This window comes from Haliotis rubra, unplaced genomic scaffold, assembly GCF_003918875.1.
Source record: "Haliotis rubra isolate DU_JTF1 unplaced genomic scaffold, ASM391887v1 Scf115, whole genome shotgun sequence".
Taxonomy (NCBI): domain Eukaryota; kingdom Metazoa; phylum Mollusca; class Gastropoda; order Lepetellida; family Haliotidae; genus Haliotis; species Haliotis rubra.
In genome coordinates, this window is record NW_025765059.1 from 1266174 (window position 1) to 1293594 (window position 27421).

At 38.5% G+C, this 27421-nt stretch overlaps 1 protein-coding gene across 4 annotated transcripts in view; it reads right to left on the reverse strand.

Moving 5' to 3' along the window:
• LOC124254498 (leucine-rich repeat serine/threonine-protein kinase 1-like) overlaps nucleotides 1-27421 on the reverse strand; it is an 83399-nt gene that overhangs the window by 26606 nt on the left and 29372 nt on the right. For all 4 annotated transcript variants that reach the window (XR_006892481.1, XR_006892479.1, XM_046688321.1 and 1 more), the window contains exons 3-12: nucleotides 16388-16596; nucleotides 15312-15483; nucleotides 14477-14653; nucleotides 12410-12537; nucleotides 11651-11874; nucleotides 9928-10112; nucleotides 8378-8544; nucleotides 7686-7821; nucleotides 6919-7063; nucleotides 5518-5715 (exon numbers count right to left, since the gene is read on the reverse strand). Coding sequence is in view for 2 of the 4 variants with exons in the window: in XM_046688321.1 (XP_046544277.1) it covers nucleotides 5518-5715; nucleotides 6919-7063; nucleotides 7686-7821; nucleotides 8378-8544; nucleotides 9928-10112; nucleotides 11651-11874; nucleotides 12410-12537; nucleotides 14477-14653; nucleotides 15312-15483; nucleotides 16388-16596 (1741 nt within the window). In the remaining 2 variants the exon portion in view is untranslated. The remainder of the gene's footprint in view (nucleotides 1-5517; nucleotides 5716-6918; nucleotides 7064-7685; nucleotides 7822-8377; nucleotides 8545-9927; nucleotides 10113-11650; nucleotides 11875-12409; nucleotides 12538-14476; nucleotides 14654-15311; nucleotides 15484-16387; nucleotides 16597-27421) is intronic.

A 27421-nucleotide genomic window follows, 5' to 3' on the forward strand; every position in this document is an offset into this window, starting at 1 on the left:
TTTTGGATCGTCGTAAAATAAACTTTGAGCTCTTACGGACACAGTGATAGGTCTTGTGTATCTTCTGATCCGAGAATAGAGGATAGCCGGGATGTGGAATAATCTGTCTGGTTGACCTGGCAGTTGATTTTTTTGCGATGAAATCCCATCTTAATCCGAGGTGCTTGTGTTATGATTGTCATCAAACTGTATCCTCTCGTAATCCAGAGCGTGAATTTCAGACATTCTTGCTGCTGTGGCTAGCGATAGCAGAAGCAGTGTTTTCTGTGAGAGAAATTCAAAGTTTGTCGATTCCAAAGGTTCATAGACCTCACTCGTGAGGTGTTGTAACACTACATTCAGATCCCAAGCTGGGGCGTGGAACTTCCGCTTTTGGTCCTCTAATCGAAAGCTCGTAGTAAGGCCAGTAACTCTGGAGATCTTGTCAATTTGACACCCGCTCTCATGGTGATTACCGAACTAAGCGCGCAAGATATGTTGATATCGTTGAACCTTTTAAATGTTTGTTTTGGCGTAGGTAACACAAATAGTCTGCCACTTGAGGCCGTGAAGCCTCTCTTGCTGTAAACCCTTTCTTTGTTGCATAATTTTCGAAACTGTGCCACTTGTCGTCGTATGCTTACGAGTTGAGTAACGTAAGGCAAGCGTGACTGCTTTTGCGCCCTGGCAGAATATCCTCTTGTTTAAACACATTTGTATACAGTCCATACGTGTAGTTGGAACATTGCTGGGTTTCCGTGCACTTGTTTGGTGTGAGGATGAATTAACAGGTTTGGCGCGCTTGGGTAGCTCCAGTGTTGGTTGACCGATTTCTTGAATTAGTATGGGAAACCACGTTCTGGCCGGCCAGTAGGGCGCACCAAAGTGAGTTGTAGGCTCTGTGTTTGTCTGATTTTCTGTAATACTTGAGGTATTATTGCTGGCGCGAAAACGCCAGACGCATTGAGGCCTTCCATGATAGACTTAGAGCGTCCGTTGCCCAAGCTTGGGGGTCTGGGACTCGCGACACGAATGTCGGTAGCTGATTGTTGAATCGCGTGGCTTAATAGGTCTATTAGCTGGCGCTCCTAATTGCTTGATTATCTGTGCAAAAATTTCCTGTTGATCATCCACTCTGTCCGGTGATGGTAGATGAGGCCGAGAGAGAGCGTCTGCTAGTATATTTCTGGCTCCGGGAATGTGCACTGCTCTGACATGTAGATTTAGATCTTGTATTAAATCGAACAGTTGAAAGCTTAGGTTCAAAAGGTTCATCGATCTCGTTGAGCCTTGCTTGTTTATGTAGAACGCCACTGTCGAATTGTCTGTATGGATCATTAGGCCGCATTTTGTAGAAATGTGCTCCAATGTAGAATGGCGCTTGATTACAGCTTTCATTTCTAGACTGTTTATATGGAGTTTGCATTCTTGCTGATTCCATAACCCTGATATCGTGTGGTTGGTGAGATGAGCTCCCCAACCTTGGAGTGACGCGTCTACATACAGATGGGTTTTGTATTCCTGCTCTGCTAAACAAATCCCTTCGCAGACATTCGATTTCTTGGTCCACCATAGTAGATGCGGTCTGAGATGTTTCGGTAGACTGAATGGTTGTACATCGTTGAGATGTGCGTTGATGAGGACCTGTAGGGGACGTAACTGTAATCTGCCTGTGACAGTCATGTCTTGGGCTGATGTGAGAAGATCTAGTAGGCTCTGCCATTGTCGCAGAGAGTAGAGCTGGTGGAATGGTCTGCTGTATCTTGAGCCAACGGTCTTCTGGTACCAAAATACGGTTGCGATTTGTGATGAATCGAATACCTAGGAACTGCAGGTCTTGCGATGGTACTAGGTCCGACTTGCGTAAGTTTACTAACCAACCTAGTTGTGTTAGTAGCTTTATGATGTAATTTAACTGTAGTTTGAGACGCAGTGGATCTTGATCTACTTGTATCCCGTCGTCGAGGTAAAACGCACTGCGTAGCCCTTGACGATGTAGAAATTTGATAATCGGTTTCGTTATCCTTGTGAATAGCCAGGGGCTGATGATATTCGAATGGGGAGTACTTTCCACTGGTAATGTAGCCCTTCTAGAGTAAATCGTAGGTATTTCCTGGAATCGGGATGAATGGGGATGTGCAGGTAGGCATCCTGTAGATCTATGCTGCCCATGTAGTCCATAGGGATCTAATCATCTGGCTTAACTGAGGTAAATGTATCATGCTAAACTTCGTGGTTTCGCGAGATAGTTCTTGTTGAAAAAGCTCATGTTGTAGATGAGTCTGTATTTCTCGTGGAGTTTTTCTTGGGAACTAGGAAAACTGGGGAGTAGAAACCTGGTTCGACGCTTGCTTGATCTATTACTTCTATGGCCTGTTTGGATAGGAGTGATGAAACAGCCTCTCTTATCTTTGGTAGTTGTTGCGCGCTTGTAAATCGAACTTGGGGGTTTGATTGTCAGCGGAGGCTTGGCCTGTAGAGGGATACTGAAACCGTGTTGAAGAATGTTGGAGACGTAAGGGTCTTGCAATATTCCCCAGTTTTCCCAGTGTAGTTGGAGGCGCCCACCCACTTGAGCTGGCTGTACTGGAACGGTTAGGGGTGGAAGACTCCAGTCGTTCCAACCTGTGTTTCAGCTGCCTATAATTGCGGGAACCTCTGGGTGTCCTGCCTCTTCCTGATCCTCCTCTATAGTTGCCATATGGGCTTTACGAAAAGAATCTTTACCTCTAGAGCTGGCTATCTTCCTGTCTCTTGCTCTTTGTAGGCCCGTGAACTTAGATCTGCCTGAGTATCTTTGTGAAGTCTGACGAATGACGCTGGCTAGTGTGTCCATCGATCTAATCATAAGGACTTCCCTGGAATCCTTAGAGACTTCCTTTGGCGACTTTGTCGATTTCTCCGCCAAAGATGGATGTTGTCGACCATTTCACGGGCTGTATAAAGTGGGCTGTAAAGTTCTCTCCCCAATTACAGGAGGCGAGGAGGCCTTGACGACGCAGCTAAGGTCAGTGCTGCTGAAACAGATGTAAGATGATCCGCTAAAACTGCTGATCTTTCTTTTGCATAAGTAAGGCAGAATAAATCATTCTATCATCTTCCGTCAGTGGAATCCGAATCTAGTAATAAGAGTCTCATTGATCGGCCCTAGATCTATTTAACCCAAAGAACATACGCCTCGCCATGGTTTCTATATGAGCCAACTTGCGATCATCCATCTTGTAAATCTTGTTCTTTACATCGCTGATGATCTTATAGTTCTCATCGATGTCCTGGGCCTTGTAGAAGGAGTCCATGTTATCGCGGAGAACTTCTTGGCTTGAAAGTTGGGCAGATGTGGTATCTGAACTTTCTCGAGCTTTCTGGAAAGCTGCATCTAGATTCTGTGGCACTGCCGCAATCGGGTCGATCGGGGGTAGAGTGATTGCATCTGGATCATCTTCCTTCATCAAATACGCCTGCGCTTGTATTGCCACTTTTAGATGGTGATGTGAGATCTAGGTTATTGACCATCCAATACCGTGATCTCTGCATCAGAAAATATGATTCCTCCATCATCCTCAAAACCATCATCATTAACAAATTGTAGATGCTCTTCGGGACTGCGTGTAGCTGTCTGTATATCTGATGAAGTTTGTATGCGATCTAGCTGACTTGTGCGCTCTATGTGGAGATCTGACGGGTGATCGACCTGGTGATGAACGGCGGAGATCGCCTATGGGATGATCTTCGGAGACTTGTGAGGTGAATGTTGATAGCTTCGCCAAGCTCTTCGGCAGTCCCTCGATGTTCTTCTAGATGATGAAGATCTGGAATCATATGTCCTTCGCTAATGCCTTCGCTTCAAGCTTCATTTGCGTCCGTCCGGGGATCGATGATATGACCTTCGGCGAAGGCTCCGCGATGTCTGATGGTCTGAGTCCATATCTAGAGATGAAATCGAAGATGGTGATGATCTCTCCCGCTGAAGGCCTTCGCTAAGGCTGTACATCTAGGTCCTTCGGCCAAGGTGGTGCGGGACTTCCTTCGCGAAGGTGACATCGCCTTGGCTGCTACGCTGACGGGGGGTGCCTCTGGGTGCTGTCTCACGCTGGAGCCTTCGCGGCGGTTGCTCGACTTCGCTTGCGCGAGTTTGTAGTGGTCCTCCATGATGTTCATAATCTGCTGCATCATGTCTTCTGGGATGATCTGTGACGAAGTCGCCGGGCGCCTTTTCTGCGATGGGGTTCACATCAATGACGCCTGACGCCGGGTGTAGAGGCATCAGGCTGCATGGTGATCTCTGCAGAAGTCACAGTCGCTGACACCGGTCGCTTCTTCTGCCGTAAGTCGGGATGATTATCGGCTGATCATCGTGAGAGGCCCAATTCTGCTGCTGGAACGATCTCGGCTGAGAAAGTTCTTGCTGTCTTCGTAGATTTCCCTTTGGAAGTCTGGCGCTGCCCTGGGTGTCCTCAATCTGCGCTGAGACGACGATGAGGCCCTCTTAGACTTGGTCTGCAATGACGGGATGTCTGGGGAAGCCGGTCGTTTCTTCGAGGTAACGGACTGCGCCCCACGCCCTCTGCCGCAGGGGTCTCTAGCAGAACACCAGACGGGAGAGGGTCGATCGCTAGCAGCTGACTGGATGGAATATCTGGACTCTCTGCCATGTTTTGCCCTTTGTTTTGCGTGGATCTATCTGCAGCACGCCTTAAGACGCAAAGATGATATTTATTAAATGCAGAATGAGATAAATTAATGCAGTAACTGCAACGTGAATTAAACGCACACGGCGTAGAACAACTAGGGCATATTACATGTGGATCGGAGGCAGAAAAACGTAATCTACAAATCGCATACAGATTTTCATCAACGAAAGCTAGCTGAACAATCACTTAATACACGGAATAAACAGTAGAAATACGATAATTAATCAATACAAATAGTAAAGGATACTAGCTATACCTCTATAGTAACCTATGAGAGGTAAAAACTAAGAGATTATCAAAGGATATGGTGTGTAAGGAGACACAAGGCGCTCTCACATCCTGCTCACTGGGCGAAGAAGGAGAGAGTGGAGCACATGGCCAGAGGGTGGCGACACCTTTCCCGCCAGGGGAAGCAAAGGGGAGCAACTCGTGGTGAGTACCAATTAGTGATTTTATTTTGAAGGGAGCTTCAAATAAGGAGATACAAGTGTTCCACTATGTTCGCAAGAAGAAGAAGACAAGCAAAAGAGCATGAGTCAGGATAAGGAAAAAATTTGTACATACGCATTTACACACATATACAATTTTGCAAGGTGACAGGTTTTCATAGGCATAATCTGATCAAATATGAGAATTCAAGGGGAATCCTCTGGTTTCACACGGGCACTCCCTTGCTGGTCCAAAGTTTGTTGTGAGGCTGACGCTGTGGCAACAGGCAATTACGTTGCCAAATTAAATGGCGGCGGCTGGACAGCTAAAAGTAGGTGTATTGTTTCGTGTTAAAGGCATTCAATCTTAAATGACTAAACAGAAGGTTAAAGAATATATTCAAAAGGAGATAACTCACTGGCTTAGGTCCAGCTTCATAAGGTTCTGCAGTTGACTGACACTGACAGGAGCCTGGATGAGGTTATTGTTTCTCAAAATCAGGTACTTGAGATTAAAGGACAGGATTTCTGGAAACACAACTTGTTTGGAAGTTGGCTGATCAATGCCACTCCAGCCCCGAAGGTAGTTCTTCAGTGTCTTTGGTGATGTGACAGCACTGTCATAAAGAATGTGGAATCCATAAACAAAACATCAATCATAGATCCCCATGTTCCTTAAGCAACTTCCCGGATGCGGTGGGGTAGCCTAGTGGTTAAAGCGTTCATCCCACAGAAGACCCGGGTTCGATTCCCCACATGGGGAAAATGTGTGAAGCCTATTTCAGGTGTCCCGCACCATGATATTGCTGGAATATTGTTAAAAGTGGTGTAAAACTAAACTCACTCACTCACTCTGGTGTTCCCCGCCGTGATATTGCTGGAATATTGCTAAAAGCGGCGTAAAACAGTACTTACTCACTTACGCAACTTCCCATAATTTAAAAACTAGTGAAAGTGACCAGCTCATTCTGTCCCAGCTGCAGACTCTGTCAAAGCTCAAAGTTTCTTTCATGTTCACAGCATTACCTTTCAGAGATATTTAAAAAAATTCTTCCATTATTCTGCTACATCCATCATATAACATTAAAAAGCAGTGTTTGAACCAAGAGGTCCTTCAGGGTTTCTGGTGTGCACCCAGAGCTAACATTTTAGGTATTTTTTACAGTAAATACTAATTTTAAATCCAAAGCATTCCAGCGATGACCATCTGATTTTACATGCTTGCAATTTTCAGTGCGATTGGTATTGCTTGTAGACAAATGTCATTTTCTGGTATGTATAGGTTAATCACCCTTACAAGGTAGTTATTTAAATAACTACCATAGTGAGGGTGATTAAACGGCTTACACCACGAGGGCATACTTATTTAATACGCATGTAATGTATTAGGCATGATGAAGATTATCAAAATAAGTACAATTTTATTGTTTTGAAATAGAAATAATTGCCCTTGGGCAGTTATTCAGTTATGCTAATAAAACACTTCCATGAACAACGGACATAACTTTCCCTAGTGGTTAAATGGATAAAATATACTCATGGAAACGAATAAGGGAACACATAAAAGTACAAGTGTTCCTTTATTCTTTTCCAGGTTTCTTCACAAGGTGTGTATTGCAATGTGAGTGAAATTCTGGAAATAAATAAAGGAACACTTGTACTTTCATGTGTTCCCTTATTCATTTCATTGAGTATAAGAGTAATTGTTCAAAGACTGTTTTGTGTTTTGCCAGGTTTTGAGGCAGACTTTGAGGCAATATTAATGAAAGGAACTCTATAATCCTGGACTGGCTACTCCTTGCAGCATGCATGACACTAACTTCTTGTTCATTTCATCCGGAGTGTACGCAGTCCCCAGGTAGTTGTTAGCCAAGTTGAGGGTTTCCAGGTAACGACAGTCCCACACGGACGGGTCAGGCAGGTGGTCAATCCTGTTGTTGGACACATCTAAGCTCCGCAACTCACCTTCAAGAAGGCTTTTATGTCACAACACATTCACATATGTCAGCTTCAAACTGTGGCAATGCATTTATTAGAGAATCATAAACTTTGTTAAGCATTCTTATCCAACGTGTTATAATATTCATTTTCTGTAACGTGAGATATTGCAATGACTAGACAGGAAGCAATACTGGTGTTATGAGTCAAACGTTAATATATTAGTGACTGAAATTTTATATTATGCATTGAGGGAATCAGATATTCTCTTACTTAAAACTATGAGCCCAAATATATTTCTTTTAAAAAAATCCAAGCTTGCAGCAATAAATTCTTTGAGTCTGACATTTTCTTTTTGTTCAACATTTCAGAAGCATGATTAGTTATTCAAGAATTTTCTGGTGCCATTATACTTTTTATTAAATCTCATTCACCAAAAGAATGTAAAATTGTCAGTCTCTCACACACACAAAAAATAATTAGTCATTTCTGTTAAAGTAGTAAACTGTACTGTATTATCAGAGTTGCTGATACTGGTATGAATTTATTACAGGTTCAGTAAGTGTCCCTCACGCTAGTGACACACAAGAGACAGTTTGTCAGAGACATGACACCCCAATCAACAGGACACATATATACCAGAACTCACTAAGTTTAACAATGCTCTCTCCAAGTTCCTCAAGGTTATTGTTTTGGAGGTCCAGGGTGACAAGAGATCCGCTCCAGAACTCCTCCACACTGACCGGGAAACGCTCCAGGCAGTTGTCACTTAGGTTCAGGTAGTGCTGGACAGAGAGGATCATTCTCAGACAACTCTCAGAGTCACAGGAATCAGATGTGATGAAACTCATGAAACACTATGCTTATCTTTCCTATAATATTTTACGTTCATACAAAAGAATAACTAATCGTAATGATTACAAAATAAAGTATTCCACTGGGCATAAAAGTCTTACAGCAGCGAATTAGTGGAGCAGCGAATTAGTGGATCAATGAAAGACAGATTGTTTGTATCATTCACCATCAAATAGAAATAAACAGGAAGGGACGTGCTATCCAGGGGTGGAAATAACTTTAAAATTGCTAGTGTACTCCGGTACAGTGGCACATGTAAAATCACTTTCCCTGATAATTTTTCCACTATACCAGCCGTTTTCTTGTTGATTTTGTAACTAAACAACATAATTAACATTGGAATATCAACTGGACACCGGTACAGTGTGATATACAAATTTGCTTGCCTGACAGAAAAAAACACTGGACTCGGGCATCAGGCAATGGGTTATTTCCACCCCTGCTATCAACCACCTACATGAAACATGCATAATGTGTACTATATACCAGTGGGCAGCTCCATGCTGAGATGAAGGCATACAGCTCATTGTCACTGGCATCGAGGTTTGTCAAAGCACTGCTCAAGCGAAGTTCATCTGGAATTTTCTTCAACATGTTGTGAGATATGTCCAGCTGGGTTAGGCATGGGAGGCCAAAATTTGCCTCTGGTCCTTCTGAAACATGTCAGAACACGGTGAGAAAGCAGGTCAGATGTCATAGCTGGTGATTTATGTTTGTCCGGGAAAGGTGAACTGAAGTGATCCATGCATTGTCTTGAGGGAAGGAAGTAAACTAACGACAAAATTCAGATTCCACCCTGACCAAACCAGGCTGGAATTTCGTAGCTCCACTTTCCGCCACTAGGGCCAAACCAAAAAAAGGTTACACCTCTTTAAAACTTAGGGTAGGTAGGTAGGAATTTGTTTTTTTACATATTCTTTTTAGAAGTAAAGTACAAACCAATAACTAATTTATCAATGTGTAATGTGTTTATTCAATCAGGCTTGCAGCCATCATATTGACTTTCTCTATCAGAATGACCAATGTCTGTTGGTGCTAGCAAAAAACATGGCATCTGAAAGCATATTTCATTCATTTTGCTTAAAAAGAATAGGGTTGGCACCAGAATTCAAGGGTCGGTCGGGTAATCAGAACCACAACATTTATTTTTTTAGGCCTAGTGGTTTTTGCAAGTTATGTTTGTTCTATGCCTGTCCTATTGACCAACCAAATTCAACATCTCATATCACTAGCATTTGCTTAAAACCAAATGCACAGTCCACTCAAGATGATCTGATTGATAATCAACATCTGTATCAAATTGAACATACATGTGAAGTGCATGAAATCACTTCATTGCATTAACTAAAGCATGAAAAATCAGGAAAATATTTCTTGAGGACCAGTTGATGGGTAAATCCTACACATGACCGAGGTCTGCTTGGTAATTGACATGTTGTTTATTGAACCTGATCAGTTTCTGTATGTGTTGATTATTTGACTAATTAGTCCATAACTCAGAAATTTCCTGTTTAGTTCAGCAAGGGTGGAACATGGATTCTTTAGTCAGTCAACTCCCTTGTCATGGACAGATGTCATCCATGACACAATGATTTAAACTCAGTCTGCTGGTACAGTGACTGATTAAAAATGAAACATACACACTATACTCAAATCACAAAGTCAACAATAGATCCCAAGAGGTTGTGTGAAGACAAACCTTAGAGAGGCTGTGTAAGCAAAATCTTAGAGGGCATGTACACAAAATTTAAGAGTGCTAATGCATCTCTATAAACAGTTACCAGTAACTTTGAATAAAATTATAGCACATGCAATATTTTTATGGTGTCAAACATTTTATTCGCCCCCCAAAAGGTTGAAGCTATTTTATTTAGATAATCTTCAACAATACACATCATTTCACACCATCAGCACTGGTCCAGGTGACTGAAAGATGTTTCTGATGGCTGCTATGTGCTTCATCATAACAGACATCAGTGAATTCCTCAAGACATAACATAAGTCCTGAATGTATGTACTGTCTACTAGATGCTTACCTGACTCTACAGGGGATGATGGTTTGTGCTTCCTGGACCAATGAAGCTCTGGTTGAACATGGGTTGGTTTGATGAGGTACTCAAGTCTGTTCTTTGACAAGTCAAGGTATTTCAGAGTGCCAATACAGAACAGTTCCACACACACTTCCTCCAGTTCATTATTGGACAGGTACACAGTTTCCAGGCTGGAAGAAAAGCACAAAGATATTCCTGAAGGCAGGAATCTCTGACATCAAGGCTGTCCTCTCAAGAATAAAGCACACTATGACATTTGAGGATAACCAAAATTGTTTTTCTGCTGTTTTATAACACACTGAGAATGTCCTAAATATATACTGAACTACTTTAGAAATGCATCACCAGGATAAAACATTTAATCTCTGTGATAAATGAAGAAAGCATTTTGTCCCTGAAATTGTCAATCAAGATGGAAACAAAAGAAAAAGCAGTCATTCATCATTTTATGCAACCATAAATTAATGATCACATTAATTAATGAGGGTCAAATTAAAATTTCACAGGCACTCAAAACTTTCACACAGTCAATGTCACTAATGGGTATGGCCATCATTTGTGTCAAGCCAAGGCAGGACAGGGAGGTTGCATTGCTGAAGAAAGTTCATGCTGTGTCTAGCAGTATGCCATTGTGCATTATTCTGTTGCAAAATGTGAAGACATTGATATGCTGCCATGTAGGAAATGACTACATGTAAAGTCAATAATATTGTGCTGTTCAAAATTTCAGTATGATTGTGGTACACAGTTGAATGATCTGTCAATGTGCTGTGAAACCACCATTTTTTTTGCATTTTCACGAGATTTGCAGGTGAAAAGGTGATTTTCAACATATGATGGGTCACATGATCACACAGGGATGCATGTGCTTCCCGCCGTGAATAATGTTTATCTGTCGTAGTCCGATTACTTCAAGAATAAAATGGGTCGAAATTTGTTTTGCATATTCCATGATCAATGATAATAGGGTGATGCATTTCTAAAGTAGTTCAGTATGTGATGGTCATCTATATACACATGAGTCTGAGAATGACTGACATCATAAGCATTGATCTACAACTGCAGCAGCCTAGTCAGCTAGCCTGAACACCCAATCTAGTAAGTCACCTCCAACAACAAGTAAAGGTTGCTGAAGACCAGTTATAACAGTTATAAGATCTGCAGAATATAATTTACATATGTTTATGGTATGAAAGGAAAATCTGTTTGCTGTAGTGGTGGTCCGATTAATTGAAATAATCGAAGATTGGTCGCAGTGACTAAACAACCAAGGAATCAGAAATGTTTTCTCATAATCGAACACAAACAATTATGGAGCACTTGTTTGCATTAACAATATTTTTTCACAAGGTTGGTTTGTCTGTGTCATTAAATTTACTACAGGCTCGTTCCAAGTCATGACTGAATTTATCTTAAAGATTCCAGGAAATTTATGTTCCTAACATACTAGCCATCCTTTAAATATGTGAAATATGAACATGCATTTTGTGCAATTTGCAAAAAAAACCAAAGAACTACATGTATTTTCGTTATTTATTTTGTGCATTAACAAAGATAACAGGAACATTTAATAAATGATGCTAACCAATTATTTTCGATGATTGATCGGTTGTAATGGACCAATCATCAATTATGAGATTTTAACCAATTCCCAACACTAGTTTGCTGCACAGAATGTGCAAATACATCAATTATAGATTGCACTTACTTCCAACATATGCCATCATCTGAGTCGGGTCCAGTAAAGTCTTTGAGTCTGTTCTTACAAACATTCAGCACCCTTATGTTAGGCATACTCCATGGAATTTCACAGGGTAAGGCCTTTAGTCTGTTATCTGACAGGTCCACTTCAGTCAGTTGTGTGAGGTGAGGTTCAAACCATAGTGGGTGGACCCTGCCCAGGTGTTGGTGACTCATTGAAGCGGAAAATGTCTGTTACAGGGATATAAGCATCAGCTGGTTGAAGCATACATTTCTGTTGCTTCAGCCACACATGGCAGCAATATTAACAAAGGATAAAAAAGATCAGACAATACTGAATCTGAATCACAGAGTAATTCAACAGCACAGAGCACTAGACATCGATGTCAATTATTCACATATACAAGCTCCATAATGTTGTGCTGCAACCTCATCAGTGACCTCCATTCAGATACTAAGTGAGTCTTCATTGACATCACTAAACATGTATTACACTTACTTATGAAAGCATTTATTTGAACCCAATGAGTGGGATGCAATTACAGCTATTCTGAATGTGAGAACCATTACTGAGCTAACAGTCTATAAACACTCATTCTTGGATGTGAATGGAAACATACATTGTGACTGATTTGCTTCAATAAATTCACATTTAATCAGAGTTCTTCATTGTCATCAGCGTGAACTTTTGAGACACATTACCCATACACCTTTGCTCTATAGTCAAGCAAATTTAGGAATTATTGTCTTAAGTTTCTGTCCATACCTGATCTTTCCCTTCTTTGAAACATCTACTCATGAGCTCTGCAGTCATCTTTGGAAAACACTGACAGATATTTTCTGAGATGATGGCTTGACTATCTATGAGGAACTCGGCGACATCCATGTGGTTACCTGGAAATGTGAAACAAATACCCTGTCATTTCAGCTTCAGGAAAACCCAGGTGAAGCTGGACAAAAAAACATTAGCATGTAATCAATGACCAGTTGGGGTGCATGGAACTTATATGTTATATGATATTATCTCCTGTACAAAAGGTGCCTCTTGTAACAGTGCTGAAAACCAGGTTTGGGATTCCATGTAAACCATATGCACAAATCATTGCCATTGTTCCCAGGCATACCGAACATTTTAAGAAACACTGAGTTAGGCTAATGTGCAGTGGTGTCTAAAATATGCAGTTCTTTTCTAATTTTGCACCTAATTTGATTTCTATTGCTCATAACAGAATTTTCACTTTTGTGACACCAAGTATCTTTTGTTTTCAGACAACATAGTTGCAATCCTCCATACAAAGTTTTGGTTCCAGAGGCTTTGCAGTTGCAGAGAAGTCAAAAGTTCATTAAAGGTCACATGCAACCAAAAAATCAAACATAATTAAAACACAATTATTACTTATTCATGACATATAATATACATTGCTGGTTATGAAAAAACATATAAACAAAATTATAAGCGAACAATCGCAAATCAAAAGTGCAATATTTTGTACTTGGGTTTACTTCCCTCGAAACGAAGCAGCCGGGATACCAAACCCAGTCAGAGCGGGTGGGTGTGCACTCAAGTGTAACGGCTGGTTCATTTGCAGATGCCCTCATTGCTCATTGTGTGTGTATATATAGAGATGTTGGGTTTTGTAAATACATGCTCATTTTTTGTGTATAACATTTTGCAATCAACAGACATCATAACATGTCATGTGTTCAAGTATCACACCTGCCTGTCTGTGTAATTACATAATGTGACAGAGACCGTACTCGGGCCATAAATCAATGCATTTTGTTTATGGTGTATAGCCTGATTGGTGTTAAGTTCAAATTGCATGTGGTCAGTGATAGCAGCTGTGTATTGAATATTGTCATTAGCAGACAGGCAGGCAGACACACAGGTGTCAATAAAACAAGACATTGAGTTTTGTCTGTGACAACGACATATCTATATCACAGTTAGAAATTGTGTCAACGCTAAATAATGACATCGCTTTTAAGTATCGAACTGAGAAAGTGACTCGGTAAGAAGAACGTGTGGTGAAATAGACAAATGAAATTATATAAACAGTTAATTTACTGTCATAACATATAAAAAGCTCACGCCTGTGAGATATCAACAAAACATTTGGAAAATAGCTCACACCAAAGCCTTCACCGAGTATTCACCGGACAGCCCGCTACCAAGCTGCGCGAACCTATTTCACTGCACACGCACTATGAGCGCAGCCCAGCTGTTGAAACCAGTTTTCCCCCGAAAAGTCGGGGGAAAATTGGTGAAACGTTTGAACTCCGATTTCGCGCTGGTTTTTTCATCGCGTTATTTTTCAACTTTATAAGTTGAATTTACATTTTTGACGATTTGTTTCGGTAAGTCCATACCGAAAGGTATCAGAATCTGCAAAGTTGTGTTTTACGTTGCATGTGACCTTTAACATTAGAAGATGAGGGCTGTGTGAAAAGCAAAGTTTGTAACTGGGTCAACATTAAGATGGATGGACCACTGGATGGATGAGCAATGGAAAACAAGCCATTACTTAACAGCAAAAGCCACAAGGCCTTAAGTTACCTGAAGAAATACTGAATCTAAACCAAACATAGTGGATGGACACAGCCTGCTTCTTCCTCTCCATCAAATTACATATGAAAAACCATTCAAGTTATTGGGCTTTCTACTTCCTAAGGAAAACATCAAAGGGTAAGGATTGAGAAAATATTTGAAAAACCAATCCTTCTTATACAAACAAGTCATTAACTGAGTAATTAAAAGATTGCACTTAAAAGTTGGATTATTGTTTGGCATACAGTTTTATATAGATTTTCTACAATTTTAACAATTTCCTACCTTGACAGGCTGCAAAAAGTGGCACCATATTCTCACAGTTCTCAAAAGATGATATCAGTTGGACTGGGTTGTTGAGGTCCATACCTGGCAGATACCAGAACTGGACAATGGACAGATTACCTCCCTTGCAAGCGGCATAAAACAAACTGCTCCTGCTTTCTGTGTCCTTCACATAAGCTATAACATAAAACAGTCCATGTGTTGAAAAAATCATTCATAATTATTAATACTTTGACACTTTTAATGGAAAATTATAACATGAAATTCACCATGGTACAAGTGCATTGTTATTTTTTTAATGAATCTTTAATACCAAAAAACCTTCTGATTTAGTGCCAGCTAGTCTGTCCACATCCAACTACTTCCATCACCCCCACCTCATCACCATTCAGTCTTCAACCATACTCTGCTGCCCCTCCCCTTTGCCCTCTAACTTTCACCCAACCTCATTACCCCTCACCTTTCACTCCTCCATCCGGGCGGTGGGGTAGCCTAGTGGTTAAAGCGTTCGCTCGTCATGCCGAAGACCCGGGTTCGATTCCCCATATGAGCACAATATGCAAAGCCCATTTCTGGTGTCCCCCACCGTGATATTGCTGGAATATTGCTAAAAGCGGCGTAAAACAATATTCACTCATTCACTCACACCTCCCCGCCAACTTTCACCAGTCAGCTTTCCCGTTTCCCTCCCCATTGCAGCTAAGCTAGTAAAAACATGGACCCCTTTCAAATCTCTGTGAAAGGAAATTCATTGCAATCAGGTAACTGGTACTTCAGTGTGGCTCACACATTCCTGTCTAATAAATATTCTGTTCTCAGATGAGACAACTCTCACATGGAAAGGCATCTGTGAGCTGGACAACTGTCTTGTAGTGTCCATATAGAGACGCCAGGTAGAATGGAGATGCCTCCTGCCATACGTCCCTGGACAAATTGGCATCCTTGGAGAGGAGGAACGCGACCACTTCGACATCCCCTGAAGCTGCTGCCACTTGCAGCGGGGTGAACTGCAACATGGCAGAAACATCTCTAATCAGGCATATAGATACTTTTTCTCATGAAAAATTGCAAAATAACTTTTACCAACAAAGTTAACGTAAGTTAAAAATTGTAGTAATACCACAGAGTTAGACATTCTACTATATTTCCTCATCATGTACAGTGATATTCTTTTCCTTTGCTGTGATGTCCAGACAACAGAACCATGTGACATGATAATGGCAAGTCATACTTGCGTGGACAAGGATAAAACAAGAATTGGGATTCATTGTTAAGAAACCTGACATGTACAGTGACAAATGTTGATTATCACGAAACCCTTCACTAGACCTTTCATAGTACTAGTATGTTTCACATTAGAATCAAGCAATACTTAACCACATCAACTTTTTTAGGGCTTTCAAACTTCACATTTTCAAGTTAACATTTTACAGTTATCAAATCTGTTTGAAATCTTGTAATTAAAACTCCCAAGAGATGACCAGCTTACAGTAAAAATTTAGAAAACTCATCATAATACCTACTCAGCAGAAAACAAACATTTTAATGTCCAGTCTGGTCCAGACTCGATTATTTACAGACCACCGCCATATGGCTGGAATATTGCTGAGTGTGGCGTAAAACTAAACTCACTCCTTCACTCACATGAATAACTGTAAAATATCTCATTAACTTATTCAAGATAAATTTATCAGAAAAAGAAGCCATTGTCCAGTTACTGGCATTGCCTGTGATTCCACAAATTTTGGTCCACAAACTGTCATCCAAGAACATATAATCCAACGAAACCTTGGAAGATTGGCAGATTATTTATATGAATTAAGGTACAAACAAATCCAAACATTGTCTTCAGTGCTTCACACAATTTCTAAACTTTAAAAAGATGGCAGCCAATGATACAGTAGCACATACCCCAGCCCACTCCAAGTCGACATCCACCCCATATTCTACCAGACAGTTGAGCACGTCCAGGAAGGTGACCTTGCAGAGCTCATGGAAGGCGTTGGGGTTGTCCGTCAAGTAAGTAACCACGTCGTATGGGTTGATGCAGTCAGTCAGTATGTGTAGTAAATCTTCCTTATCTCCTGTTGATGTTGCCCTTGCAATAGCATCAGAAAAATCTGAAAAAGACGATGAAAATAGTGTTATTGCTGTCCAGGTACTATCATGGAATAATAATTCAAACAATATTCGTTATTCATTATTACCACTACAAGCAATATGTTAGGATTCAGATATTAGGAAAATATAAATATAGAATACTAGTATTAGTGTCATCCTGAAAATCTTAATTCCAAGTTAGTAAGTCTGCAAGATTTACATTAAAAAAAATCAATTGTTAAGGGATTTAATTATATTAATAACAGCCATAATTTCCATATGAATCCTGAAAAAATCATAGATAAAATAATATCAAACACAAAAGAGATTGTAACAGTTCACAATGTGTTATTTGTGTTTATGTTAGTAAACTTTTTGTGCAATGTTTTGAAGACATTAAAGTGATGGTAATATGATTTTCAATAATTATTGTTGTTCATAAATAACATCTACAAAATAATATGCATAGAAAATTTAGAAACTGTAAATGTAGACAGGAAGAATGCAGTTGTTTGATAGTCATCTTTAGAAATTGAGTAATGACAAAGCAGAAGTTGAATGAATTACAACTCCTTTAATATCTACATGAGGTTATTTCAGTACAGACCCTTACACCGTTAGCTGGATTACACTAAAGGATCTGTTTTGAAATGTCCCCACATAGATATTAAAGAATTTGTTATCAATATATTTGCCTCTCTGTATGACGACTGCTTTCCCATCAGCAACAACTAAACTCCCGTTCTTGCTGATCTGTTTCATTATGCATAGGAGTCTACTTGGGTTGCCAAAATCAAAACAATGGAATTTGAACTATTATCAAGCTTCAGGTACAGGAGGTTTCTATTGGTTAGGCCAAAAAAACACAATATGTCCGTTTGCGGTAACCCGACCGACCCTATCCACACACACGCACGCACGCACGCACACACACACACACACACACACACACACACACAGAGTGCCTTTCAACTCATCATTTTCATCCATTAAAAGGTATTTTATAACTTTTTGTTCAACTTTGTTCTGCGCGTGATGTCGGTCCAAGTATCAGAACAGAGCTTTCTTTCCAGTCCTGGGGCTCCTTTCACGAAGCAACCTTTACTCATATGAAGGTTAACCTTAACTCCCATTCTTTAACATTGCACTAAGGTTAGTCACTTACGATCACCTTAGTGCTTTGTGAAAGGAGGCCCTGATTCCTGGCATGTTAAGGTTAATATCGTGACATACTTGTTTTAGATAGTGATTGACTACTTCACAATTTTCTTACAGTGACGTTGTAAAAGAAAGATTTTATATATAAACATGCATTTTTCTGAAATATGTAGACATGTATGAATTATAATAACATGCTTCTCACATAGAACTAAATAATGGGATTCATCATTAGTCAAATCATTGATCAGTAGGCATTGATGACACAAATATATGTACACTCCACTCAATTAGAGTTACCTCCCTTTGCTCATGGGAGGAGAAAAATTATCACATGACGCTGACAGCATCTGTAACTACTGTAACCGGTTATCAAATATTGGTGTCATCTAGCAATAATGTAGCAATAGAGACTGGGAGATATGAATATATTGCTTCTAATGAAAGATTTTGCTTATTTTGTAAATCAAAAGGTATTAATGTTGTTGAAGATGAGTGGCATATTTTGTATATCTGTGAAAGTTTTTCTGATGTTCGAGATAAATATATTATTTTAGTCAACCTCCTACGATAAACACCTTTATTAATATTAAGCAATCTGCCAATGTTGATGTGATTAAGAATGTTAGTATATTTCTATATTATGTACAAATCAAAAAATAAGAGCAGAACATTTTAATAAATCCATGTGTACCATATGTGATATGTGATCATGCATTTGACTGTATTATGGGCCAGCAGTCTTTCACTGAATAAAACTGTCTGCAAACGGTTTTCCTTTGAAAAGGTTTCTAAGAATATCTAATTATTGAAAAAAGAATTAAGAAATGCAAATGCAATCAAAATATTTTTCCTTTACATGAAACATAAACAAACTCAAAAGGACTATAATAGGACAAAAGATGTTGCTTTATTCTCCTGTCCTGTTCATTGTTCACTATTATTGGATTCGGTTAACTTTTCCTAAACATATATGTATGAATGGTATGAAAATATAAGATTAAAGAGAAGAACATCATAAGGAAGTTAGATTTGTTAATTTTGCCAAATTTAGATCACATCCTTTTTAAATCATGCTCATTCGTCAGACACGACACAAATGCTCCCAGAGACCATATCGTCTCTGTGTTCACGCAACTGACTTAAAATAGTCATGTGATCAGGAAGAAAGAGCACTCAGTATTTTGAAATGGGCTTTCCAGTTCTGACACACAAAGTCTGCTTCCTTGTTAATTAAGAACTGTTCCAATCCTTTAGCCAACATAGACCTCCTTCCATCTTTCAGCCCCTTTGTTCCATGATCATCAAATCCCAAATGGGCCGAACACTTAATCTTTCTCACAAACTCATGAAATTGACAAACTCTGATGGATATTAAGCATTATTGATGAAATATTACATTTACTTAAATAATTTGAACAACAAAGGTCATGAAGTCAAAATACAGGAAGACTCATCTAATTATGTGCTACATGGTATTAATTATCTTGATGCTGTTAATGCTAATCACCTACTTATCACAACACACTATCCATATATACACATATGTACATCTACAAATCTGCGAACATGCAATCATAGATGACCAGTTGAAACCAGCAGATGGTCTAATATAGACATAGAAAATACAATTTGTACAATTTGTAACCACCATGTTAATGGGGAAAATTTCATATTATCTTGTAATGTACAGTTCTTGATGATGTAAGAAACAGTACACTCCCTAGTTATTTTTGTAATAACACTCATATTGATAAGCTTCTTTCCCTTATGAAATCCAACTATCCTCCTTTGGTACAGAAACTGTCAAGTTTAAGATTATACAATGCCATTTAGAAAGTGGGACTCAACCCAAAAACGTATTAGAAGTTGTACTTTACTAAGAATGTGTAATCCCAAACATAACATATGTTACATGTCAAGTTTAACACAATATGTATTAGCCCTGTTTTAGTTATACATTCCTAACATATTTAAATGTATATAAGACATAATGGCACATTACATCAAAATATATGTATGTTTTTCATATCACTTTATGATTTAAGAGAATAAAATCCTGTTCTGTTCTGTTCCTCACTTAGCAGTAGTCACTTTTAGGAAGGTAAAAGTGTACGAATCTACACCAAAACAGTGCTCAAGAAGTTGCTATCCAGAAAGCTGTATGATTCGTTATTGACTCACCACTTTCTAGAATGCTGATCAAACAATTAACAATGAAATGTATCTACTTCACATCAATAAAATGGGAAAACAGCAAGGTATTTTATATCATGGTGGGTAGTCTTTTTTAGAATGTGTAGTGTACATTATTGCTTTTTAGTACCACTTATTAAAGGTCACATGCAACCAAAAAATCAAACATAATTAAAACACAATTATCACTTCTTCATGACATATAATATGCATTGCTGATTATGAAAAAACAAATAAACAAAATTATAAGCGTATAATCGCAAATCAAAAGTGCAATATTTTGTACTTGGGTTTACCTCCCTCGAAACGAAGCAGCCGGATACCGAACCCAGTCAGAGCGGGTGGGTGTGCACTCAAGTGTAACGGCTGGTTCATTAGCAGATGCCTCCTTCACGGCTCATTGTGTGTGTATATATAGAGATGTTGGGTTTTGTAAATACATGCTCATTTTTTGTGTATAACATTTTGCAATCAACAGACATCATAACATGTCATGTGTTCAAGTATCACACCTGCCTGTCTGTGTAATTACATAATGTGACAGAGACTGAACTCGGGCCATAAATCAATGCGTTTTGTTTATGGTGTATAGCCTGATTGGTGTTAAGTTCAAATTGCATGTGGTCAGTGATCGCAGTTGTGTATTGAATATTGTCATTAGCAGACAGGCAGGCAGACACACAGGTGTCAATAAAACAAGACATTGAGTTTTGTCTGTGACAGCGACATATCTATATCACAGTTAGAAATTGTGTCAACGCTAAATAATGACATTGCTTTTAAGTATAGAACTGAGAAAGTGACTTGGTAGGAAGAACGTGTGGTGAAATAGACAAATGAAATTAATTTAAACAGTTTATTTACTGTCATAATATAACATATAAAAAGCTCGCGCCTGTGAGATATCAACAAAACATTATGAAAATAGCTCACACCAAAGCCTTCACCGAGTATTCACCAGACAGCCCGCTTCCAAGTTGCGCGAACCTATTTCACGGCGCACGTGCTATCAGCGCAGTCCAGCTGTTGAAACCCGTATTCCCCAGAAAAGTCTGGGGAAAATTAGTGAAACGTTTGAACTCCGATTTCACGCGGGTTTTTTCATCGCTATTTTTCAACGCTATAAGTTGAATTTGCATTTTTGACGCTTTGTTTCGGTAAGTCCATACCGAAAGGTATCAGAATCTGCAAAGTTGTGTTTTACGTTGTATGTGACCTTTAATCAATCTGCATTTTACATTGTACATATAGTCTCTGCCTATAAAACCTTGTATTTCAGCTTTTTAACCTTCCTGAAAGCTCAGATGCAACCAACAAAATAAAATTTTGATTAATTCATAATTAAAACACAATTATCATAATAATAAATAATTATTTGATTGATTGACATATCAGGGTGAACTAGGCAAACAAACACCATGCACTTAAACTTAGTGTAACAAAGACTTTCACTGGCTGGTTCATTTTATCCAGCCTGGAACAGAATAACTTACAAAAATCTCAGTTGACTTTTCGTATGTAATAAATATTGAAACTCTCAAGGCTCTTTCATCAGTGTGTGAGCCAAAAGCTAGTGTTTATAGACATCAAGGTTTGTTGATGGTTATTTGGAAAAGATGAGTTTCATATTTAATTGCACACTGGTTCAAGATGTGCAAACCTATTCACACCAGTAAGTATCTCAGAAAAAGGAAATAGATCATGCCTTCTAGGATATGGTCTCAGATCTATAAAACAAAGATTATCATTGCACAGTGCACCACAGCTGTTGAAACATTCTACTTCAATGATTTTCACCCCAGATGTGTCTTTTCTGGAAGTGAATCCAGAGTGTATCTTTCTTCTTTGTGTTCTGGTGCTGTGACATACCTGTACATAAACGCTGGCATTTTCCAGTATTGTGGAAGTTTGTATGTAAATTAGATTCAATAACAAAGCATTCAGTGTCATTTTATCATGGTGTACAGATTTTGAAGAGAGAACTTTTTGCATTTTGAATATTTGCTTCTGGGTATATCCAGATAAAACATACTGTAATTGAAGACTTTCACAAATAAGGTGCATGGAAGTAGTAGACAGGAAATATCATTTACCATTCTCTTAATTCATTAAAAGATAGAAACTCTCAAGGCTCTTTGTGTGTGTATCTGCAACATGAACATCCTCCACGAAGTTTATAAAATTATAAATAAAACAACAAAATTCAGTTATGCTGCAAACGGAGGTGAATTCGCCAGATAGATTAATTGATTCGAAAAGAAATTACGCTCCAACAGTCTCAGCATAGTCGAGACGATTTTTCATCGGGCATGCTCATTTTCAGTGTTGCAACCACCAGCTGAATATATTTAAAATCACATACGATTTGCCTCATTCCCCGGCGATGTATCACAAGCAGAATTCATCAACAACGTGAATCGCTTGAGCGGTACGACCATTGTGATTTGCCATGGTTGTCCCCCCTAACGCCAAAATGCATTGGATTATTCTCAAGGCTCTTTGTTTGATATCCTGGTTCAAGATGCATTTATTCATAATTTGATAATGTAAGTACATACTGAAAAGGTATCAGAAACTGCAAAGTTGTGTTTTTTCATTTTATAAGTGAATTTGCATGCATGTAAGCTTTAATGGGTGACTCGTAAAGTATATTTTGTTTTATTGATTTGTTTATTGTTTGTATTGTAAATACAAGGTGGGACTTTAATAAACTCTCTCTCACAACACACACACACACACACACCAACTAGGTTTAAGGTCAAACATATTGTTCAGTCTATCTAGAGATGTACAGCTTTTTATATGAGCTCAGTTTTCCTTGTGTTCACATCTGTATACAAAGGGCAAATGTAGTGTAGTTACGACCCCACAATCAACAGCATCAGGAATCTAAAATCATTTGTCTTCCTTGTTGCTTAAATACACATTCAAGTGTTAAGAGAACAGAGTGTGTCAATAATGTACATATACAAAAACGTTGTGTATGTGTATGCCTGACTGCTGAGCTGCTGCTAACATGTCAATAGATTATATTGTTAAACATTTACGTGACCTAATGCCTTGATAAACTGATAGTAAATAGTGTGTTATCTGATACTGAGACATTGTTTGTAAGTAATAAAGGTGATCATTTCCTGATACTCATCACAAAAATTGTAGAAACAGACAAAATAAAATATGTTGAACACAGCATTCCCTTCAGCCTCACCACAGTCCCCATTCAAATGGACAGTCCATCTGTGATTCTGTGTGATTTTAGTCATACATGGAATACATTAGATATTCCAACACTAACATTCAATAATTTGAACAAAAATAGCATCATTAGAATGTTCAACTCATTCATGCTGGCAGTTTCATGGGAGAAGAAGTTTACAAAGCCAAATATGACATTTGAGATCAATTAAATAGCTTGATAAAAACATTGTCAGCATTTGAAACACTGTAAAATCCAGAAGCTTGCAAAGTTTACTATCAAAGTTTACTACATTTGAGATCAATTAAATAGCTTGGTAAAAACATTGTCAGCATTTGAAACACTGTAAAATCCAGAAGCTTTCAAAGTTTACTATCAAAGTTTACTACATTTTGAACCAAAAAGACACACATACAATTATCGATTGGTCAGATGACTGATGAGACTCAGACCTCATGAATGATGTCATCATTGATGGGAACAAGCATGTGAGGTGTCAGGACCACTAGCCCTACAGTTTTCTTCAGAGAACATGTTTACTACAGATGATGACTGACTGACTGACTGAGTTTGGTTTTACGCCGCTTTTAGCAATATTCCAGCAACATCACGGTGGGGGACACCAGAAATGGGCTTCACATATTGTACCCATGTGGGGATTCGAACCCGGGTCTTCGGAGTGACGAGCGGACGCTTTAACCATTAGGCTACCCCACCGCCCCACTACAGATGATGAACAAACAAACAAACAAACAACATAATTACAGTTGACTCTGAGTTTAGTGAGTTGAAAATGCAGGCCAGTTAAATAACTAAAACTAATAATAGGTTAAATGAAAAATAAGTCATGAATTCACACAAATCATAGTGATTGAGGAAGAAATATAGAACAATAGCAAGTGAACAAACTTGCTATAAGATAGCAAATTCCCTCATTTGTATTTTGGAGATATTCTAGACCAGATGCTTCCTCTTTCATTTGTTTGATGTCCAAAAACACTATATAACGTCAGGTCAGGGCTACAGATAACATTTTGGGTCATTGGTGAGTTATGTACTCGCTTGTGTTCATCTCAATTGGGTATCCTAATTTTCCTTTGAGTAACCAAACAAACTGTACCCACATCACTCAAACTCTATTGGGTATTTTGTCATTTTCCATTAATTGTAAATATATAATCAAGTTTAACTGTTAGTGTTTGTTATTTATATTTAATCTGTACTATGAGAAAAGATAAGAAAGACTGCAAGTTGCCAAGTTTATGTCCTGAAACAGAACCTCTCGGTATACCTCAGTTATTTTATCTATCCACCGGTATGCAAGCTAAGATTTGACATTTTATTGTGTACGCATGTAAGATCACATTTATTGAGTGTTTACAAAAATTCAAGCGTACTTGTATGCAATATACTTAATAGGTTCTGTGAGTGGCATTTTAGAACTTGGGAAGTACAATATAGAACAAACTTTATGGATAACAACAAGAAAGAGAAGTTGTTATCCAAAAAGTTTGTTCTATATTATACTTACTAGGAATTGAGTTTTCACATAAATATTTGTGTAATTTATGCAGATACACATCTTATCTGTACCTCTGGTCAGGTCTTTATGTGCTCAGCCTATGAAGGTTCACAAGGTGTTGTCAGATTCCCACAGGCTTAGATTAGTCATTTCACACTGCTAATAATTTCCCCAACCAAAAAAATATGAGCCACATCATATGACTATATGAGTGAAAATATGTACTCAATTCACATGAAAAGTGGACAGATTGACCCACTATCATGATGAGGTAAAGTGTACAAACACTTCCTGCTGCTATTGTTAATGTGATAAATGAAAGGTTGTAATTTATGATCTTCCTGGACATGACACTGAAATATCTAAAACAAAGTGGTGCTGATGTTTATTTGGAATATCACATGATTCTCTGTCATGATCCACACTAAGCAGTTATCACAACCTAATAATCCTCATATCAACTACTATGGTTTCAGACATGACAAGAAACGCTGTAATGGGTGATATTCCAGAGTAAATTGTCTGAGCCAGTGTCAGCAAGTAAGTATGGTCTCAGGCCACTTTCAGCAATATCATATCAGGGGAGACCAGGCTACTGTTACTGCCCCTGTGGGGAATCAAACCTGGACCTCCGGCGATGAGCGAACACTTTAAGGCCATCCACATTTTTTTTTATGTTTCTCATCTCCAAACTGGTGCTGATGAGGGGTGGGTGGGCGAAAAAAAAAGAAAAAAAGGAAAAAAAAAGAAACAGTTTGCCATCTTCTTTTCAAGCTGGTGACAAAAAATGACCCTCCTATAGTACCCAGACCATAAAAAGAGGCTTTTCTTATTATGAGAATCCTTGTTTTCAAGTTTAGACAGTTCATATATCATTAAACAGGAGGAAACTATATGGAATCCTGTGAGAATGCATGTATTGACCCATAATTAAATTAATTATGCTACAAACTTTTAATAGAGACCTTTAATGTAACCTTTAATTAGAAATATGAACAGTAGGTTTTGATGAGCAGTTCTTCACACATTTCATTTTGTTTTAAAATTCTGACACTATATTTCTGATGCATACTTAATGTACCATACACCTATTATCCAATTAGTCGGTTGCAGCATAAATACCAGTCATCATAGTTGAAATAAAAGATTTAGCCCTTATACAATGTGCCCATCAGTCAGTGCTGTGAGTCATTATATATATGTTAATTCATTGATCCATTCCTTACAAAATGAACACCATTCAACCTCTAAACATAAGTACTCATTTACAGAGATTTGTCTCAACAAACAACGGATCATTCTGACCACCCAAAAGGATGTGTGTGATAGAATTATATGTATCTAGAATGACATATGTATTTCTTGTTTTAGTAACATTATGTTGATAAAATATTTCACGTGACAGACCATATACTATCTAGCTATTGCTTTATATTCTGATTTTCATTCAACGGTTCTGAAGAAAACTTTAGTGTTATGTCTGTTTGTTAGGAATTAACATAGAAAATGTGTTTAAAATCAAATATGTTTTTTGATGACATAAAATCCATGCTGATATGTGTATGAATTATTCATACTTTTTACAAATTTAACAGATAATACTTAAGTACAATGACTGAATAAAGCCATGCATGTGTAATGTAATATCAAAGTACACACGCACCACCATACAAAAATATCAGATAAAATTCATGACAAAATTCACACGTTGCAAAACAATGTTTTCACATTTTGCGCACAATATCAGCTCCCGACCATACTGAATTACATGAATGTTGCCTACTCGGCGTAATACGATATACATCTGAGTACAAATGCAAAAATACACTGAATTACCGATTGCAAAACGTCCACAAATTCCACCACCTCACTTCGAATGGCCATCTTGCAATCATTAATGCAATATAAGCAGTCATGGCTATCCCCAGTGTATCATGGAATCACATAACAAATATTTCAGGATATCACACTTGATATATCATCGGTCAAGGGAAAAGATATACTGTACATATGCACCAGCGTGACCGTTAGCGGTGATGGTGAAGGCTGGACTTTCTTTAAGTGTTTAGTAACAAGTACAGCTCCCATTGCGCATAAGACATGCGCTGTCAGTTTAAGGTTGGACCATCCGGATCAGCGCTCCAAGGGAATTAGTGAAGGGAAGATAAATTCAAAAAGATCACCCATTTAGATGCTTGAGAGACTTTTGAAAATATTATATTTTTTTTCAAAGTTGACTTTTAAGAAAAACACCTTTTTCGTTCGATCGGGCTGAAATTATTGCTGTTGGCGACATTTTGTAAAATAAAATAAAAAATTGTTTGCTCCGTCGGAAGGAAAATTTGGGTCAGTCGGGAGATGAGAAACAGAAAAAAATATGGACGGCCTAATCACCAGTCTACCCCAACCCCTCAAGTGGTCTAGAGAATGAGCTCTAATATATCAGCCAGGTCAGACAGTAGAACATTCAAATCTGTTCTGTCAGTGGCATTTAGAAGTTGTTGTGATGACCAAAGGGAAGAGTTCTTTGTATATACAACTTCTTTATTTCTTTGAGTGGCATTTTTCAGAAGTTGGAAAGTCAGGTAAGGACAAACTTTATGGATGAACAACTTCCTAATTCAAGTGATACAATGTTTCAATACAGATTCTGGTATATTGTCAAGCAGGTATACAAGAATAACAATACAGTTACCTGTCTGCAGTTCATGTATGCCCTCTAATCTACCCATTTGGAAATAATACACAGTTTCATCTAATCTCTGTTAATATC